Source organism: Osmerus eperlanus, chromosome 24 (assembly GCF_963692335.1).
Source record: "Osmerus eperlanus chromosome 24, fOsmEpe2.1, whole genome shotgun sequence".
NCBI lineage: Eukaryota > Metazoa > Chordata > Actinopteri > Osmeriformes > Osmeridae > Osmerus > Osmerus eperlanus.
In genome coordinates this window covers 9,946,515-9,966,860 of record NC_085041.1, presented here as the reverse complement: position 1 = coordinate 9,966,860, position 20,346 = coordinate 9,946,515, and the positions used below count along the sequence as shown (strand labels likewise).

The following is a 20,346-nucleotide window of genomic DNA, read 5'->3' as shown; positions in this document are numbered from 1 at the left end:
GTCCATCTAATGGCAATTCAGTATGCATAAGCCACTTTATCTCAGTATCCGATTGCACTATGTTGACCATTCACGCTGCTCATTCTATTCTTATTTTTATATATATTTTATTTTATATTTAAATTGTTGTATTCTTAGATTGTTTAGTTCTTAGAAATAGTTAAACTTTTGTACTTTTACTTATTTAAGATCTGTATATGTTTAGTGTTTTGCACCTCCCTGCCACAGTAAATTCCGTGTTTGTATAACATACATGGCGAATAAACCGAATTCTGATTCTGATTTTAAATATCTGGAGATAATTTTTTATTCCAATTTAACATTTAAAAAACATGTCAAAAAGGTGGCCAATACCATTAAAGATCCTGTAAAGTAAATTCCATGTTTTGCTTCTAAGTACATTATATACGTGTGAAATGAGTTCCTGAAAGCATGTGCAAAGCGCTAAAACTTTGTCGCACTGAAATGTGGAGTTAGACCGAAGAACAGTTTCTCTTCCGTTTTCAGATCAGGTTTTAATGGGCGGAGCCAAAAAATGCCCTATCTACGTCATTTCGCCCCATCTACGTCAGATCACTGAATGGCTCCTCCTGCTGTACTGTTATTGTACCTTACATCAGCTAGCTAGCTAGCTAGCTTCAGGATGTCTCCCACCACCCGCAACTGCATCTTCCCTGGATGCAAGAACTCCAGCTGCGCTGCAACGCCATTTAAGTTCCCTGTTGATAATGAAAGGAAAAATAGGTGGATAGATTTTGTGAAGAGCCACGCTCATGGAAAGCTTCGGATAAACTCCAACAGCCGCCTCTGTGCCACTGACCATTTCATGGCGGACAGTTTTAACATGGACCAGAGACAGACGGGGTTCACCAACACACGGCTTCTCTTGCAGCGCAGAGCCGTACCGAGCATCGCCCCCCCCGGCCGTTCATCCATCCACCTGGACCATCCACCGCCGCCAGCAGGTCATCACTCAGTTCTGTGTGCTTGTTATAATTATACTAGATAACTTTTCCAGAGGTCTGCTATAATTAGTGCAAAACGCTAACTTGATATTAGGTTACTCGGTGTAGAATGATGGTATTTTGGTGAAATGGTAGTTAATGTGCTAGAAGTAGTTGGAGAGCTCACTGTCTGCTGTCTCTGCTGTAAATGTTTACTCCTGTGTTACAGCTCAGGGGAATATTTCATTTAGGCTATATGCCTCTGTATTTTTCACTCATTGAACAAATACATTCTAATTCTATACTGTTTTGTTCGGCTTGACGTAGCGTCCATTATCTGGGTCGTAGGTAGCTTACTTGAGAGAGGCGGCGCCTTCCAGCGAGGGGGCCGAGCTTCAGCTCCTTCAGGCGACACGCCCCCCCAGTCTCAAACAGAGAAGACTGCTGATTTTCTTACGATTAAACTCTAATACAATATAACGTATCTGTAAACATAATTGTAAGATTAATGATTTATTATTAACTTAGATACATTTACAAGACATTTACTTTTTATCTTGACTATACATAGTCTAGTATTAGCATAAGATTTGTCGTTGTATCTAATACTACATAAACATCTCTACATAACCATGGGAGACATATAAAGAAAGATCATCCCTCAAATTCAGAAGAATTATTAGCAAAATGGTAGCTGACCCATAAAATTAAATGGGAGATGAGATAAAATAATGCTACTGTTTTGCAAACACAATGCAGAATCCAAAGTATATACCTCCTCCACAAAGGAGGAGTTTATCAGTCACCAGAGAAACTTGTAGCCATTATGATTGTTCATGTTTACTTCTTCTACGTACAAAAATGTCCTAGACTTTTTTCATTTCTAATTGCACAGCAGGCAAAGATATCTAGGCTATCCAAATGTATGTAAGAACCTGCTTAAAATCTCCTTTGTAATCCAGTTACATGGACACTCCATGCATACATTTCAATTTCAGGGCAAATGGAGGTGCCCCATTGTCAATTTAACACTTCTGAATCTTAGCCTCTGTTACTTTTTTAAATTCCTAGAGTTGAAATGAGACTTTAAAAAGTTATATATTGAATTTGTGTATGAGTATTGGAATCCAAGAATGATCTATCTTTTTCTACAGTAATAAACTCCTCCAAAAAAGTTTTGAAACGTTAATTCGGTCGATTATTCCTCCCCTTCAATAATACCAATTGGTATTGTATTTTATATCGTTGGAAAGCCTGATTAGTCACCTTTACAACGAAGTACAACTCGTAAGGATCGAGTTGGACCTGCATTTGTGGAATGAGCAACACAGCTAACCGTGTGGTTAGCAGCCCCCCAAAAATTGCCAAAAACGCCCTGCAATATTCTTCTGTTGGTATTCACTCTCCCCCCCCCCCTTTATTTACTATTATCTGAACTATATAGTGTTTTTGTTTTTTTCCTAAGCACAGGGACAAGAGAGACTGATCAAGTGTTGTGTATACAACGGAAAAAAAAATCACATCATATTTATTCCAGATGTCTGTAAGTTTTACAAAAAAGTGCCAAAAAAACTATGCAAAGGCCGTGAATCTGTTCAACAAATAAACTATTTATAAGTAAACAACGCAAAGTATTTAGTAACAAGAGGTCAATAATAGGCCTAACCACAACTGGATAGGCCTATTCACAACTGGATAGGCATATTATTTATCATCACTACACAAACTTAGCCTATGTTTGAACCATGAAATATTTCGTGTTGATGATGAAATGTATTTTGAACATACATACGTTGACAACCACCTAGTATCACTTGACACTGATAATGACCAGAAACCTAACTTCATGCTAGCAAGCTCTTCTTTCAATAACTTTCTTACCATTTTGTTACCACAAAATGTAATTTGCTTAGTTATACGCCGGGTGAGAACGTTACAATTTTAGCAACATTCTCAGCCCTTACATCGATAATGTTACACATTGTAGACGTGCACTCAAAACCGACCAAATGCTTTTTGGCACTGAAATAAAGACAACTCATTGAAATTGTATTTGGTCTTCTTCATTGCCTACACATAGAAATACAACAATTAGTATTTTTATCGGCTATTGTTCCTACAAATTTACATTGCAGGTCCGCTCATAGAAATTGCTGGGCCCCTGAAAAGGTCCAGTGAATGGGCCCACCCCAAGTATGGCTTTACTTACATTAAGGCACGTGCGTGTGTGCTCTCTCTCTCCTACATAAAACATTATATAAACTGAGAGAGAATTACTCAGTGATGAGCAAGCCCAAACTAAATCTGCAGATTTCTTTCACATTTTCTGCGGTATTCAGACTGAAAATCTGCGGAATCCCGCCAGCCTTACTGTTTCTGGGCCCCAGAAAGCTTTCCCCCCTTTCCCCCTTCATGGGCGGGCCTGCCTGTGAGTGACCATGTACCTCCTGTAACTGGTGTTCCAGCAAATCAATTTCAAGATTGTAGGGGGTTAATATTGGCAAAACAACCGCAATGCAACAGTAAATTACACAATGAGGTGTGAGAGCCATCAAATTGAGACTCCATCCAGTAACTCAGATTTTAGCATATGAGAGGTGGTGGCAGGTTGACACCCAGCCTTACAAGATCAGCCTTTATTCTTCTGCCCTAACTACACCATCTCTTGGTCAGTTTTTGGCACTTGCTTCATGAGATGCAGTTTGTACAACTCCTTTACTGGTAACTGGGAATACATGAGATTACATTAAATTCCACAGTTCCTCATGCAGAATTCACCTGCCATTAAATGAAAATATCACTGTGTACAGCATCCATGCTCTGTTCAACAGGATCAGAATGTGCAAATCTGTTTCTATTAATTATTCTCATAATTTCAGTGTAACTGAAAATTCCACACAAGCCTGTAAAATAAAGTAGGCTACATGGGGAGAGAACTACCAGTAGCTACCATACTTAAGCATCTCTTCATCCATCTCTGTGGCAGCAGTCAACGTAAGTAACTGGCTTCCCCAATGTTATAGGTGCAATATACTGATCCCCATTGGTTTATCCAGGCCCACTGAAAGACTCAGGGGGTGACTGCCTGGTGCCCCCAGGGTTGAAAACACATGTCTTAAGTGCCCTACTGTCTGCCATTCACATTGAGAAATATGCTTGAGTGCCCCGTGCCCTTACTTCCAATGGAAAAGGGTGCTGTTATGAAGTGCCCTTCATGCTGCCCCTACATGACAGTGTCCCAAATGGTGCCATTTCCAAAGAAGACGATTAGATGCTGTGCCCAACAGTCTCCCGTACAATGTGCCCACTAGGGCATGCTTTCCCAAAATAAGGCTGTGACGACACTTGGAGTGTCATCCCATTCCCATTGTTACACTGGTGAGACCCCATGTCGTGCAGTAGCAGCCCTTTAAATGTTTGCGCCCCTGCCCTTCAAACAGCCACAGTCTGCCACTGTCAAAGCCCCATCTGGACCTGTGGATGTTAATTGGAAATATTTTTATACACATACATTTAGGTTATGGCGCAGCTGTCCATTCACTGTCAGACAGAATAGTAATAATTGGTTTTGTATTAAATATGCACGCATAATATAATAATTATATATTCTTAGTCATGCTGAGCTATTTTAAATGTTCTGCCAAGCAAAGTGTGCTACAGTTTCGGTCACCTTCTGATCTGAAAGTCTGTGCTGGACCTGTGCAATAATAAATAATAACTAGAGAGGGTACAATTTCTGGAGAAATTGTAGGGTGTGCTTGCTTGCGTCGGTTGCACAGGGGTCCGTTTTTGAATGACATTTTTACAACTGATATTTCTGTATATTTTATATAAAAATGCATACTTATTATTTATAAAGATTACATAGATTTAAAAGCATTTTTTTTTTTGCTGCTCATTTACAACTGAAAATACGAGTGAAGTTTAGAATTAAATATATGTCTTCTCATTTCCCCTGCAAGAGGCAGCCTCATCGTTGAATCAAAACGAATACATTTGGCAGACCGGTGTAAACATTTACCCAATCTCTATGACTTAAACGTCCTTTTAAGTTTTTCCCTTATCGTGATATTTTCAGGCATTTAGCCTACTCATTGCATTCATTCATTAATACAGGGCTCTTGCAGGTTTCAGTAAGTCAAAATTAAGACCTTTTTAAGACATTTTAAGACCATAAAGATTGACATTTAAGACCTACACGATGCATTACCCCAAAAAATATTCAAATCAAAGAAATTCTGAAAAAAACATTTAATTTCAATGAATTCAGTCATTGAAAAAGCATACATTTAATTTACAGATAAAACAATCACATTAGTAATTTTTGAATATTTTTTGGGCAAAGTTTGCAGCGAGCCTTGTACCTGGAGCTAGGTGCCGCTTGTAACCAACAGCGGAAATCTCTGTGATCTAGCCATGTCTCGTTGAAAGTACATTTTCCCATTTTCCACACATAGCCGAACTTTAACAAACTCTGAGGAAGCGTAGACGTATTTCGCGGGCAGGTATTGCATTTATAACATGATTTGTAGTTTTATCACCGCGTACATACCAACACCAATATCCCCCAGAAAGAACTACAACACACCGAACCAACGTTCTGAGGGCAGCGTTCTGCTGGTTTTGTTTGTAGAGCTCCGCTTTGTAGGCTGCAACTCAATACATTTTTGCTACTTTGTCATAACTTTCTGCGGCCAGCGGTTCTGGAAATGAACGAGGGTAAAACCTTTTTTAGACCTGACTAAATGAAATTTAAGACCTCGGATGAAAATCTGTCAGTTTTTAAGACGTTTTAAGGCCTTAAATTTAAAGTTCCGAATTTTTGACTTTTTAAGACCCCGCGGGAACCCTGTAATAAAGAACCCCCTTTGAAGATTATTCTACGACGTTACCGGCAGTAGAAGATGGAATCGCGATTCAAACAGTACCATCTGCTAACTGAAAATATGCCCCCCAAAACGTAAATAAGCTTGACATTTATTTAGTGGAAAATCGCTCATTCATAAAAAGCTCACTGGTAGCGATCATTGTCAGTAACAACGCAAAATGCGATATACTGACCCTCCAGGAATTCACGATGTTGCGATTGCACCAATTCACGCGAATTCAACGATTCCGCGCAAATTCAGTGCAACGTTGCAATTTTAACCATTCACCGCAATTTTCCCGCAACTTTTACGCGTGAACGCGTTCATTGAACGAAAGTTCATGAACTCGTTGATAATTTCGGTGAACGTGAACTGAACGTACTGTATTACTGCCTGATGAACAATACTGTGAATGCGTTCATTCTGGTGTCTGTGAACTCTTTCACTCTTTAATTTCGTTCAATAAGGTGCCAGATTTCTAGAGACTTCCAGGCGAAAAACACACCCGTAACAGCCCTGTATCCAGGGTTGCCCAACCAGTCAATTGCTGCGTGTGCTTTCTTCTACTGTCTATGCCTGGCAAGCGTGAGAGCGCCGAGTTGCGTAGAGGCCGAGAGCGGTATTGCAGACAGATAGAGATTTCAATCTTTTTTATTTAAAAAAGGGAGATTCCTCCCTTCAATGCATGCGAATGTAAATCCTGGTTGGATAAAAAATGGGATATGATGAAAATTGGCATGTTGGTAAGGTTATTTAGGGGACCATTTCTCAATGGTTTTATTCTTTGATGAATGTTTGTTAATTACTTAATTTTCAACCAATAACTCAATTAAAATTACAAAGAGGGAAATTCGCAACTTTTTATCGCAACTTTCACTTGCTCCCGCTATTTCATCGCAACAAACACCTAAAAAACACAGCAACTTTCATCGCAACTTTTTGGAAAAGCTCCCGCAAAATCAGGAATTTTTGCCTGCAACTATCACAAAAAAGGCCCGCGAAATCCTGGGGGGACTGGATATGGCCCTGTGTGGAGAAGCTGCCCCGGTAAATTGTACTACTACGGTACAGTACTAGACTACTGCTGTGTTCGTCTTGGTAGCGATTGCGTTGGTTGAATTCGTTTTAACGTTCCGTTGTACGGTTTAGGCTGAAATTAATTATTTTCATGAACAGATTGACAAAGTTTAGGCTGTGGCAATGTAGTTAAGGTTAGTAGTTACGTAGACTTTCGGTTTAAGTAAGGGGAGTGCCGAACATGTTCTGTCGCCGTTTGACTTCCTACAGCTGTGTCGATGTTTTTGTAGTGTCTCGCGTAGGCTACAGCGTTGCAGTGAGCAACACTGGTTTGAAACCACAGGTAATGATAATTTCACCCACAAATCGTTTACTTGTAATGTAATGTCATAATAAATCCTACAACAAAAATGTATTTGTGAGGAATGTTTATTTTAACGATTGAAAACAGATGCATCATAGACCACTGTAGTATGTGTTGCCCGGGCAACAGAGGCTAATGTCATGCTAATGCTTCAGTGAAATAGTAGACTACCGTTTCCGAAAGTAGGTGTGGGCCTACTTCCTTAATAATATCAGCTAATATTGTACATTACATTTCACAATTGTGTTTCACATCACAAAGTAAAATGAGTAAATAGTTATCACCCTGGCCTCTTTGCTTGTGGCGTTCCTGCAGCTGCCTTGCAGTAAAGCTATAGTTAGCCTAGCTATCCCCCAAGTTAACAGATGCGAAACGAATGTTCTGCTACAGGTAGTCACGCGTGTTTTCGTGACGGTAGTGACGTTAGTAACGTTAGTGACTGTGGCTAGCAAATTAGCCACCGTTAGCTTCACTTTTCGCCACAAAAACTTAACTTGAGCCTAAACCATGCAACTGAACGTAAATCCCAATAGAAGCAACTCAATCGCTACCAAGACGAAACTTTTGACACCTAGGTTGTCTATGTAGGCCAAATATTGACTGAGTTTTAGGGGGGCAAAAAGAAGAATAATAATAACTAGAAAGGTACATTTCCTGAAGAAATGTGTGTGTTTGCTGAACGCAGTTGAAACGATTGTTTTGATGGCTTGAATAGTGAAGAAGGTTTTACAAAAATTTTAAAAGAGGTATGTGCTTTAAAAACAAAATGGTGAGAAAAACTGTTAAAAGTATATCTGTCATTGTTATGCATTGCGATATTTTCTTACTGTTGAAAATGGAGAAAAAACAGTGATGAAAAGAGTATCTTACTGACTTTCATACATTTTTAAGCGTTAAAAGTATTAAAGAATGAAAGATTGAGAAACAGAAAAAAGTTTGAAGTTAGAAAAATGAGCAAATATAGTGATGAAGAGTATACTGCATAACAGTTATCAATATCATAGCAGACAAAAGTATGTCAGCAGTATGAAGGTGAAAAAAAGTGTTGCTTTGAAACCAAAATGGTGAGACAGTGTTAAAAGTATATCTGTCATTGTTATGCATTGCAATATTTTCTCACGGTTGAAAAAGGAGAAAAAAGAGTGATGAAAAGGGTATCTTATTTAATTTCATAAATGTTAAAGCGTTATGTTAGAGCCATTTTATATTTTATTTCATTCTAAACCTTTTACATTTTTAAACCCTTAGTATTAGTTAGACTTGTACACTTCTTATTTAAGATTCTTATATGTTTAATGTGTGCACCTTCCTGCCACAATAAATTCCTTGTCTGTGTGATGTTTCTTGTCGAATAAAATCCATTCTGAAAAGTATTAATAATTGAAAGATGTAGAAACAGAAAAAAGTTTGAACGGTGGAACAGTGAAGAGCGTTGGCCAATCGCGGATTGGTTCCTTGTTTCTTGTAACGTAGCAACTGTTGGTCATTGTCAACATTTCTAACCTAGAATCTAGGTTTTAGGTTCAAGATGAAGGAGAAACTAATCATGCCTGCACAACCAGTCCTGTTCAGACACTTAATTTAAAGATGACATCAAAATAATAATCCATAGAGCAGGGTTGCCGATGTTGTCGTTGTCCCTGGTGAGTTTTTTTAATTCAATCTCGTCACATTATGTGACTTTGTTGTGCAACTATAAAAGCTAGCTACTCTAACTCAGAATGCTGCTGCAAAAAAATCTTAACTATTGTGGGTGGTAAATAAGATCATGCTACATCTAGCCAGCGGATCGTTTCTTGCAAGTGTGTCAAAGTGTTTTTTTTACAGACTGTATTAACACCGTAGGCGTGAATAATGCATGGATCGTCATTGTCGTCCATCTTTAGCCGAAGAAGCTAGAGAGAGGATGCAATGGGAGATTTCCTACAGTAAGCTAGATACTGCTTCAAATTGAAAACGGAGACGATCTTTTGATTAAAGACAAGTTCCTTAACCTCTGTTGTCAATATTGCCGATAAAAAGTAAATACTGTTACGAAGCATTTGTTTGTAGGTAACGAACGATAGACGTAACTGGCTAGTTTCGCTGTTCTATGGCAGCTACAGTACTGTATGATGACAGTCGTAGCTAGAGTTGTAAGCACTCGTCACTAGAATGGCCATAACTTTAAAACAAAAGATCATATTTCAAATCTGTCTGCTGTTCTACATTGCCCACACAATTATGTATATATCTCAACTCCAACATGGCCTGTATCTTGTATTGAAAGTGCTCGAAAATTAGCTTGTCTAATGTATGGTGGACTGAGAAAACATATTTGTCAAAGCAGAGCGAGCGGATGTCGTGGGAGAATTCCTACTGTTAGATTTACTGCTTCAAATTGAAAACGGAGAAGATATTTAGAGTAAAGACAAGTTTCTTAACATCTGGGTTTAATATCGTCAACTAAAAGTAAAAACGTTTCAGTTACGAAGCCTTTGTTCGTAGTAACGCCAGCTGCAGTAAACCTTTCGTGACCCCGGTTTGGCTGTTTGTGACAGTCGGCTATGACAGTGTTGAGCCTCGATTTGTGCAGATTTTTGTGAAACCTGCTTAAAGAAAAATTATCTAGCTAGATTATGTACACTTTAAGCTCAATGTACATACCTTGTTTTGCCAATTTGGTCGATTGTGGAAAAAAGTTGAACCGTTTTTAGTTATGGAGAGCCATCGCGCTAGCTTGGAATTGCGTTATCCCACTCATCACTTCAGTGGTCATAACTTTTAAACAAAATAGTCTATCTTAAATCTGTATGCTGTTCTGAATTCACAACAAAAGTACGCATATTTCATACGCTCTAACTTATCCTCTATCTTGTATTGAAAGCTGTTAAAAATGAGGTTTTCTAAAAAAGTAATGCAGACGGAGAAGATTTGTCAGAATGGCTCTGTGAAATCGTCTTGATAAAGGATGATTTGCCTAAGATAATCATATAAATATTTACATCATTAGAAAGCCCTGAACCTTGTCTTCAAAATGGTATAAACAGTTCAGGTATATTATTTGAAAAAGTCTGTATATTCAGGCAGGAAAGTGTCAAAAATTGACGCGGTGAGAAACAGTTCTGTCAGTGCATGACGTCACAATGGAATTTGACTTGAACATTCTGAACCATTGAAACCCATTCATTTTTTTAGCACTTTAAACTTTAATACCTTAAAAACTTTAAAAGTTATCAATGAGAAAAGTAATAGAACACTAGAGCAGTTCAGACTTTATCAAATGAAGTTTTAACGGTGTTTCTAGCTTAAACGGTGTAAAAGGAGTAGGCGACGGAAAAAAGTGTGAGAAAAAAAAAAGTGTATGTATGTATATAAAAATAAGTATGCAGAATAACAAGTGTTTTTGCTTGCAGCAAACACACTAATAATAAGTATGCAGAATAACAATAGTGTTTTTGCTTGCAGCAAACACACTAATAATATATATATGAGAGAACAAAGGTTGTGCCCTTGTCAAAGGCAAATCACACCCAACTAGAGAGGGTACAATTTCTGGGGAAATTGTAGGGTGCGCTTGCTTGCGTCGGTTGCACAGGGGTCCGTTTTTGAATGACATTTTTACAACCGATATTTCTGTATATTTTATATAAAAATGCATACTTATTATTTATAAAGATTACATAAATTTACGACATTAATGGCAATAGAAGATGGAATCGCGATTCAAACAGTACCATCTGCTAACTGAAAATATGCCCCCCAAAACGTAAATAAGTTTGACATTTATTTAGTGGAAAATCGCTCAATCATAAAAAGCTCACTGGTAGCGATCATTGTCAGTAACAACGCAAAATGCGATATAGCCCTGTGTGGAGAAGCTGCCTCGGTAAATTGTACTACTACAGTACAGTACTAGACTACTGCTGTGTTCGTCTTGGTAGCGATTGCGTTGGTTGAATTGGATTTAACGTTCCGTTGTACGGTTTAGGCTGAAATTAATTATTTTCATGAACAGATTGACAAAGTTTAGGCTGTGGCAATGAAGTTCAGGTTAGTAGTTAGATAGACTTTTGATTTAATTAAGGGGAGTGCCGAACATGTTCTGTCGCCGTTTGACTTCCTAAACAGCTGTGTAGATGTTTTTGTAGTGTCTCGCGTAGGCTACAGCGTTGCAGTGAGCTACACTGGTTTGAAACCACAGGTAATGATAATTTCACCCACAAATCGTTTACTTGTAATCTAATGTCATAATAAATCCTACAACGAAAATGTATTTGTGAGGAATGTTAATTTTTTTAACGATTGAAAACAGATGCATCATAGACCACTGTAGTATGTGTTGCCTGGGCAACAGAGGCTAATGTCATGATGCTAATATTTCAGTGAAATAGTAGACTACCGTTTCCGAAAGTAGATGTACTTCCTTAATAATATCAGCCTATATTGTACATTACACATCACAATTGTGTGTCATATCACAAATTAAAATATAATAAATATATATGTGAGAGAACAAAGGTTGTGTTCTTGAGCACACCCAATTATATATCATAGACCACTGTAGTATGTGTTGCCTGGGCAACAGAGGCTAATGTCATGATGCTAATACTTCAGTGAAATAGTAGACTACTGTTTCCGAAAGTAGATGTACTTCCTTAATAATATCAGCTTATATTGTACATTACACATCACAATTGTGTGTCATATCACAAAGTAAAATATAATAAATATATATGTGAGAGAACAAAGGTTGTGTTCTTGAGCACACCAAATTATATATTCAGGGCTCTCAAGTTTTGAAGGCAAGAGTGACATTCTCATCCCCCCCCCCGTGAGGGGTTCAAAATGAATGAATGAATTGCTTTTTACCTGACATCTTTGAAAGGCAGCAATGATTAATGCATCCATGGCCAGGATATAATTATAAAATATGACATTATTTTGAAAGTGACCTATAACATCGACTATGCAAAACACTTAAATGTATTTAGTGCTAATAAAATTATTACGCCTATTTGGAAAGAGATGTTTATAATGTGACAATATGTCAGTCATCGTGTGATAACAAAAATATGACTAGGCCAATTTTATGTAACAGACGTCGTATTGCAAACTCCGTCAGATGTATTGGGCCATGTTCGTCCCGCACTGGGTACGAACTTGCCACCTCTGACATCCCAAGTGCCCCCACTACCAACTACGCCAACGAAAAGCTAGTAATCCGTCGACGAGGGTGGCCTGTTACATACCTGACGAGTGAGTTTCACCGATACACACCAGCTACATCTATGAACTACTTGTTCTGAGCAGGTGTTGTCAGTGAACAGGCTGTAAAACTGTTGGTTAAGTTACAGACACTCATGAAAAACTGATGCTAATTATCTGGGAAACATTTTATAACAGCAGTCAAGTTGTCATTGTTTGTGTCAAACAAGTTGTGAATTTATTGTAACATTAAAACAGGAGATCATGACTTAGAGTGCGTGTCCACTGCAGCGACGCGATGCGAGCGACAACATGTTTTCCATTCATTTTCTATGGAGCCAGGCGAATCGCTTGCGTGGTGCATTGTGGGTAGCGACGCGACGCGACAGAGTTGAGATTTTCTCAACTTTATGCAAATGAGGAGCGATTTTCGCTAGCGATGGCCAATCGGAGTGTTTTCTTGTTTCTCGTAACGTAGCAACCATGGTAAACATTTCTAGCTTTCTAGGTTTCAAGGTGGAGGAGAAACTAATCGTTTGTGTGGCTGCTTACCCAGTCCTGTACGATACATAGCTGTATTTGTACAGAGATGTTAATAATAAAAAAACGATGCATGGCGCAAGGTTGCCGAAGTTGTTGGTGCTTGTACTTTCTAATTCAGTCTAGTGACATTACGTAACTTCGTTCTGTAGTAACTAGCTAGCTAGCTAGCCCGGCTGGAACTCACTATCGTATCGACAGATTAGCAGAGACTGAGGAATATAGTAAAACGTTTTTTACACATGTCAACGTGTATGTCTATTAAGCAGTTTTGTATTTTGTATACAAGTTGTATTTTGATCGATGTTGCAACTACGTAACCCCAAGTCTGCACACTTGGCCATGAGAACTACAACAGTGATTTTAGAGAACTACATTCTACATTCATCTGTTTGAAACGCCCTTGAGCGTGGTGAACTGTGGGAAGGCGAGCGATGGCAAGCGATTCGCGTCGCTGCAGTGGACACGCACTGTTAGCCTACTCTGCTCGAGCTCCAGTGGTTTGCTCTGTAGGTGAACGAAACTTTCGGAAGACGAAGCAGAATCACGTGAAAAATTACAGGATATGCTTTTTTTCCATTGGTTGTTGCATTAAATCTTACCCAGATACAATGGTGCTATTTTCCGATTGGCTATTGTGTAGACCCTTTCATTTTTTTGATTGGCTGATAAGTGGCAGGCTCGACTAAGAACTCCAGGGGAGACACTTGATTCCTGCCGGTTCTATAGTGAGAGTGGCACGGCCAGAGGAATTTTGGTTGGGTGCTGCGGCATATTAAATATATAATAAAAAAAAAAATTCTGCGTGAGAAATACAATGTGTGGCGCGAGGGCGTGACAAAAGACCGAAATGAGTGACTGTCACGCTCAATGCGTGACACTTGAGAGCCCTGTATATTATACAGTATACAGAATATACAGTATATGAATGAGAGTTTACGTGTACTGTACTTACCAGAAAAACCCAAAGACCTACCGATCTGTTCCCAGATGGACTCTTTTATTTGTATATTTGCGTATCTTTTATTACTCATGTCGTATAACTCTGAGTAGTACGATACGGCAATTAAAGTGGTTCGACTGGTACCTTGTCCATCGTGGTCTATTTTGGGGGCACCGGTAACTACGGTAGAAGGTTACTTGGGAAGGTACACGCGTACCTACTCTCCTCGTCCTGATTGGTCAGCTGTCAGAAAGGCGCTTGAAGTCACCCAGCGCTTTTTTGAAAAGTTGAGAAAATTGAACTCAAAAAGGCGTCGGGCGCAGTGCTTTTTTAAAAAAGTTTTTAAAAGGCGGCCGCTTTTTTAAAAAGGCGTTGAAGGCAGCGCTTTTTTCTGAAAGAATAAGTCAAGTGTGAACACGGCCTAAGACAACACAAGGGTTACGTTTTTTGCCGATCCTCAAAATTACTTTATGACTTGTATACGATCAAAGGCACATTGCCTGGCAACAACAAAAACAACAAAAGCACATTTGGACTAAGGGCGCACAAAGAGATGACATTCTTTCAAGCTGTGATTGATAATCACAACAAATGGGACAAGACATTCATCATTCCACTAGCACACATGAATCTGATCTTCAAAATAATATTGCTTTAAATATTTTCCTTTATTTTACATTAACCATATTATATTGCTTCTATGGCAGTTAGTATAAAACTAAGGGGTGAAGAACTTCTGCTCAACCCTAGATGAAATGTGGGTTGCAAATGATCTTGAAAAATGGCACTTGGTGTGATTGTAACAAGCAAACCAAAACAGTCAACCATTTAGCAGTGTCAATACTACAAAGAAAGAAAAATCTGCAATTTCTTCGCCACAGAACATCAACGATCTATTGTTTCCATTTAAAATGCACCTGGCTCATCAAACTATATTGACTGAAAAGCTATTCCATGTCACGTGATGATTTCCCATTCCAGTAGGCAGGCTGCACAGATTGCTTGTCATTTTTTATTAGAAGATTCATGTGGATCATGAAGAAAGCGTGAGTCAGGTGGCTGAGCGGTTAGGGAAGCGGGCTAGTAATCTGAAGGTTGCCAGTTCGATGCCATGCCAAATGACGTTGTTTCCTTGGGCAACGCACTTCACCCTACTTGCCTCAGGGGAGAATGTCCCTCTGGATAAGAGCGTCTGCTAAATGACTAAATGTCCCTGTACTTACTGTAAGTCGATCTGGATAAGAGCATCTGCTAAATGACTAAATGTAAACGTAAAGCACAGAGAAGAGCAAAAGTAATAAAAAAAGAGAATTTGAGAAAGAAAGAGATGTATTTATGATCTCAACAGTGTCACAAGAGAGCTGTCATAGGAAGTTTATTAATGTTGTTATTTGCGCATTCACAAACAGGAGACTCAAGCTCACCCTTGACAACATGCACTATCTATAGTACATTTATCTTTAATGGCAGGGACTGATGTGATGAGGACAGACCAATATTAAGAGCCGAAAGCACAGCCTAGTAAGCAATTGAAAAACCTGTTCATGTTTCCTTGCCAATGTACATCAAGGAAAAATATTGTTAAATTACATATAAATAACAGCTCATCTTATAAGTCCTTGTCTAACAACATCGCCTTCTGTCCTCTTGAAATGTACACAAACACACGCACACAGAGCAATTGGCAGATAAAACCAGAGAACAAATACATTGACAACATTTCATAGAATCAGTGTATCACAAACGGACTGGTCACATATTCAGAATCAGAATTCGGTTTATTCGCCATGTATGTTATACAAACATGGAATTTACTGTGGCAGGGAGGTGTAAACACTAAACATATACAAATCTTAAATTAAGTAAAGGTACAGAAGTTTAACTATTCCTAAGAACTAAACAATCTAAGAATAAAACATAAACATAAATATAAAATAAAATATATATAAAAATAAGAATAAGAATGAGCAGCATGAGTGGTCAACATAGTGCAATAGTGCAATCAGATACTGGGTTAAATAATGAATGAATGTCAATGGGAGTCCTTGGCCTTGTTGAAGAGGCCAGTAGCAGATGGAAAGAAACTGTTCTTATGGCGTGAGGTTTTGGTCCTGATGGACCGCAGACTTCTGCCGGAGGGGAGTAGCTGGAACAGGGAGTGGCCAGGGTGGGAGGGGTCGGCCACAATCTTCCTCGCACGCCTCAGGGTCCTCGAGGTATGCAGGTCCTCGAAGGTAGGCAGATTGCAGCCGATCACCTTCTCAGCAGTGCGGATGATACGCTGCAGTCTGCTCTTGTCCTTGGCAGTGGCAGCAGCGTACCAGATGGTAATGGAAGAGGTGAGGATGGACTCAATGATGGCTGTGTAGAAGTGCACCATCATTGTCTTTGGCAGGTTGAATTTCTTCAACTGCCGTAGGAAGTACATCCTCTGTTGTGCTTTTTTGGTGAGGGAGCTGATGTTCAGTTCCCACTTGAGGTCCTGGGAGAGGATGGTGCCCAGGAAGCGGAAGGACTCCACAGTGTTGACTGGGGAGTCGCACAGAGTGATGGGGGTGAGTGGGGCTGTATTTTTCCTGAAGTCCACAACCATCTCCACTGTCTTAAGAGCATTGAGCTCTAAGTTGTTCTGGCTGCACCAAGTCACCAGGTTGTCAGCTTCCCACCTATAATCAGACTCGTCCCCGTCAGAGATGAGCCCAATGAGGGTGGTGTCGTCCGCAAACTTCAGAAGTTTGACAGACGGATGACTGGAGGTGCAACTGTTGGTGTACAGGGAGAAGAGCAGAGGGGAAAGGACGCAGCCCTGAGGAGATCCGGTGCTGATGGACCGGGAGTCAGAGACTTGTGTTCCCAGCTTGACGCACTGCTTCCTGTCAGACAGAAAGTCTGTGATCCACCTGCAGGTCTGTGATCCACCTGCAGGTGGAGTCGGGCACGTTCAGCTGGGAGAGCTTGTCCTGAAGCAGGGCGGGGATGATGGTGTTGAAGGCAGAGCTGAAATCCACAAACAGGATCCTGGCGTAGGATGCTGGGGAGTCCAGGTGCTGTAGGGTGAAGTGGAGGGCCATGTTAACGGCGTCATCCACCGACCTGTTGGCTCTGTAGTCAAACTGCAGTGGGTCCATGAAAGGGTCGGTGATGGATTTGAGGTGTGCCAGTACAAGGCCCTCAAAAGACTTCATAACCACAGAGGTCAGGGCGACGGGTCTGTAGTCATTGAGTCCTGTTGGCCTTGGCTTTTTGGGCACAGGGATGATGGTGGAGGACTTGAGACAGGCTGGCACATGGCATATCTCTAGGGAGGTGTTAAAGATGTTGGTAAACACCGGAGACAGCTGGTCAGCGCAGTGCTTGAGGGTGGCAGGAGAGACAGAGTCCGGCCCAGCTGCTTTGCGGGGGTTCTGCCTCTTGAAAAGTCTGTTAACTTCACTCTCCTGAATGGAGAGAGTCGTCACTGTAGAGGGGGAGGCCTCTTGGGTGGGAGGGGGTAGATCAGGACAGTCCAATTGTCTTTCAAATCTACAGTAGAACTTGTTCAGAGTTCAGAGTGGGGGGCTCTGGGCTTGTAGTTGGTAATCTGCCTGAGCCCCCTCTGAAGTGGAATAATATCACACTGCTGTAATTATGAAAGATGGAGAATGAGTATGGATTATATTATTGAAGTATGCCTTTTAATCACCTTTGTACTTTTATACTTTTATATGTAACACTACTGGAAAAGCCTGATGCAAAGCCACTTTGATTGTTTAGTATTTCCCCTAAGATATAGAAGGAAAATTAAGCCCCAAAAGTGTTATTTTTGATGATTGGAGCTGGGTGTGAAAGAAGGCTACAAGATTAGGTTCCCACCATAGTAAACTACAAGACGCCCAGTGTGTCTGGCCATCAAGGTCAGAGCAAGTCTAAAAAAAATAGGGGATTTCTCTTTGCACCTGTAACTTGAAGCCTCTAGAGAGAGAGACCAATAGAGTGTAAAATGAATTATGCATTTGTGATAAACAACATTGTACCAATAGCAAATATACAGAACTGATAAGGTTTTGATATAAAAGGTAATGTCCGGAGAATATTTCTCAGTCTGATTCTGCAGAATTTGGCTCACGTTTGAAAGGAATCACCCTGTTTGTATTAGATTCTGATTAAACACGTTGCATCAAACACTGGAAGTTTTTGTGCTGTTTTCAAACTTAGAAAAATGAACCCAAGGACTTAGTACTTTGATTTTCTTCATCACCTCCAGACAGAAGCAGAGTCGTTAGCAGAGAACTGGCGCTTCAGTCTCTCTGAGTACAGTTGTTTAGCCTCTCTCACCGCCTTGCTAAACCTGTTCTTCGACTCATTGAATCTGTCTCAATCCCCACTCCTAAATGCTTCCTCCTTCTCTGACCTCAACCTTCTGAGCTCTGGTGAGAACCAGGGCTTGTCGTTGTTGAAGTTCACCCTGGTGCGTGTTGGAATACAGCAGTCCTCACAGAAGCTGATGTATGATCACAGCCTCTGTGAGTTCATCCAGACTATTGGTAGCAGTCGTGAACATATCCCAGTCAGTACAGTCCAAGCACGCCCGCAGATCATCTATAGCCTCACTGGTCCACTGTTTTGATGTCCTCACAACAGGTTTTACAGAGCTTTAATTTCTGCCTGTTTGCAGGACTCAGATGGACCATGGCATGGTCAGAGTGACCCAGTGCTGCACGAGGGACGGCGTGGTAGGCTCTACTGACTGTAGTGTAGCAGTGATCCAGTGTGTGTTCTCTTCTCTGGTTGGGCATTTGATGAATTGTCTGTTTTAGGGAGTTCGTGGCTGAGATTACCTTTTTTAAAGTCGCCGAGTACGCTAACAAGGGAATCCGGGTTTGCTCGCTCCACACTCAGAATCTGGTCGGCGAGCATGCGTTGGGCCTCTTTAACCTGTGGACCCGGCGCCATGTAGACTCTGACCAAAATGAGTGACGCAAATTCTCTTGGCGAGTAAAAAGGTTTACAGTTTATAAAAAATGATTCCAGATCCGGAGAATAATGTTGCAGAATCACTGTCACATCTACACACCAGCCACTATTGATGTAGAAACAAATACCACCGCCTTTGGTTTTGCCGGAGAGTCCAGTGTCCCGGTCAGCTCTCACGAGTTGAAAGCCTGCCAGATGTAATTCGGTGTCCGGGATCAAATCGCAAAGCCATGTCTCCGTGAAGCACAAAACCGAAGATGAAAGAAAGTCTCTGTTTTTCACCATCAGTAGCTGAAGTTCGTCCATTTTATTGCACAGTGAACGTACGTTGGAGAGGAAAAAACTTGGAAGCACTGTTCGGATTCCACGTCTGCGTAGCCGAACTAGCGCTCCCGCTCGCTTTCCCCTTCTTCAGCGTTTCACTGCATGGGCAAAGCCTAGCGCTGCACTGGCTAGAATTCCCACTAAATCTGCCGCTGGAAGCAGAAAAGTGGGAAATAAATCCACAGGAGTTGTAGTCCTGATGTTTAGAAGTACTTCTCTTGTTAGAGAACCCCAGAAATCTTGGCAGAACACTGAATTAACAGACAAAACAAGACAATACAGAGCGCACCTAGCAACCGAGGCAGCCATCATCGGCGCCATCTTGGATAGATATGCATATCCAAAACACTGCAAACCAGGTGACTTTCAAGAGTAGAGTCAAGGCTAGCTATACTGAAAAAATACTGTGTCTACTTACGAATGAGAGGGACACTGGTGTTGGCTGTCCCCAGCTTGTTGACGGCTACACACGTGTAGTTACCATAGCGATCCTCTGTCATGTTGGTCATGGTGAGCACTGATCTGGAGCTGAGGTTCTTGATGTCAATGCCTTGACCCTTGTTAATCCTGAAACGCAATAGAAGACAAATAATGCTGCTTATTTTCTCTAGAATGTCAACGTGCCGAGTCAAGGAGTAAGAAAGTGTTTACCATCCTCAACAGATCTCTACAGAGCTTAAATAACCCTCTTCAGAAAATCACTGAGGGAGGGAGGAGAGGTGACCTACATGCTAGTACATACTCATTTGTAAACCAGTTGGCTGTTAATAACTTTGTTCCTATGAGGGATGCTTCATAGACTCCCCATCACACAGTCTAAATTGTGTATCAAACAATTGTTACAGTACAGTCTAATCTAAATATGAATTGGTCAATCAATACAATAAAATTTAAGTTAAGATATATCTCAACTGTGCAGTTGCTTTTTGAGTGTACTTGCTTGACTTGATGCGAGTTGCTCTCATTCACTGTAAAAAAAACATTGTAAAAAAACAGGCACAATCTGGCAGCTGGGACGCCAGATTAAAGATTAAATATGACTTTTATTAATTGAAATCTGTAAAAAAAACAGCATTTCTAATTTGAAATGTGTACTATTATCCTGAATAAACCAGATTTGCGGGAAAAAAACGATTTGTAATTGTACAAACATGTGTACGTTGTGTACATTCACATTATAAACCCATGTTATGACACGTTCCAGTA

At 40.3% G+C, this 20,346-nt stretch overlaps 1 protein-coding gene across 5 annotated transcripts in view; it reads right to left on the bottom strand.

The window, feature by feature from the left end:
- Positions 1-20,346, bottom strand: part of negr1 (neuronal growth regulator 1) — a 227,218-nt gene that overhangs the window by 59,492 nt on the left and 147,380 nt on the right. For all 5 annotated transcript variants that reach the window (XM_062451018.1, XM_062451019.1, XM_062451020.1 and 2 more), the window contains exon 6: positions 19,559-19,707. In XM_062451018.1, the coding sequence (XP_062307002.1) occupies positions 19,559-19,707 (149 nt within the window). The remainder of the gene's footprint in view (positions 1-19,558; positions 19,708-20,346) is intronic.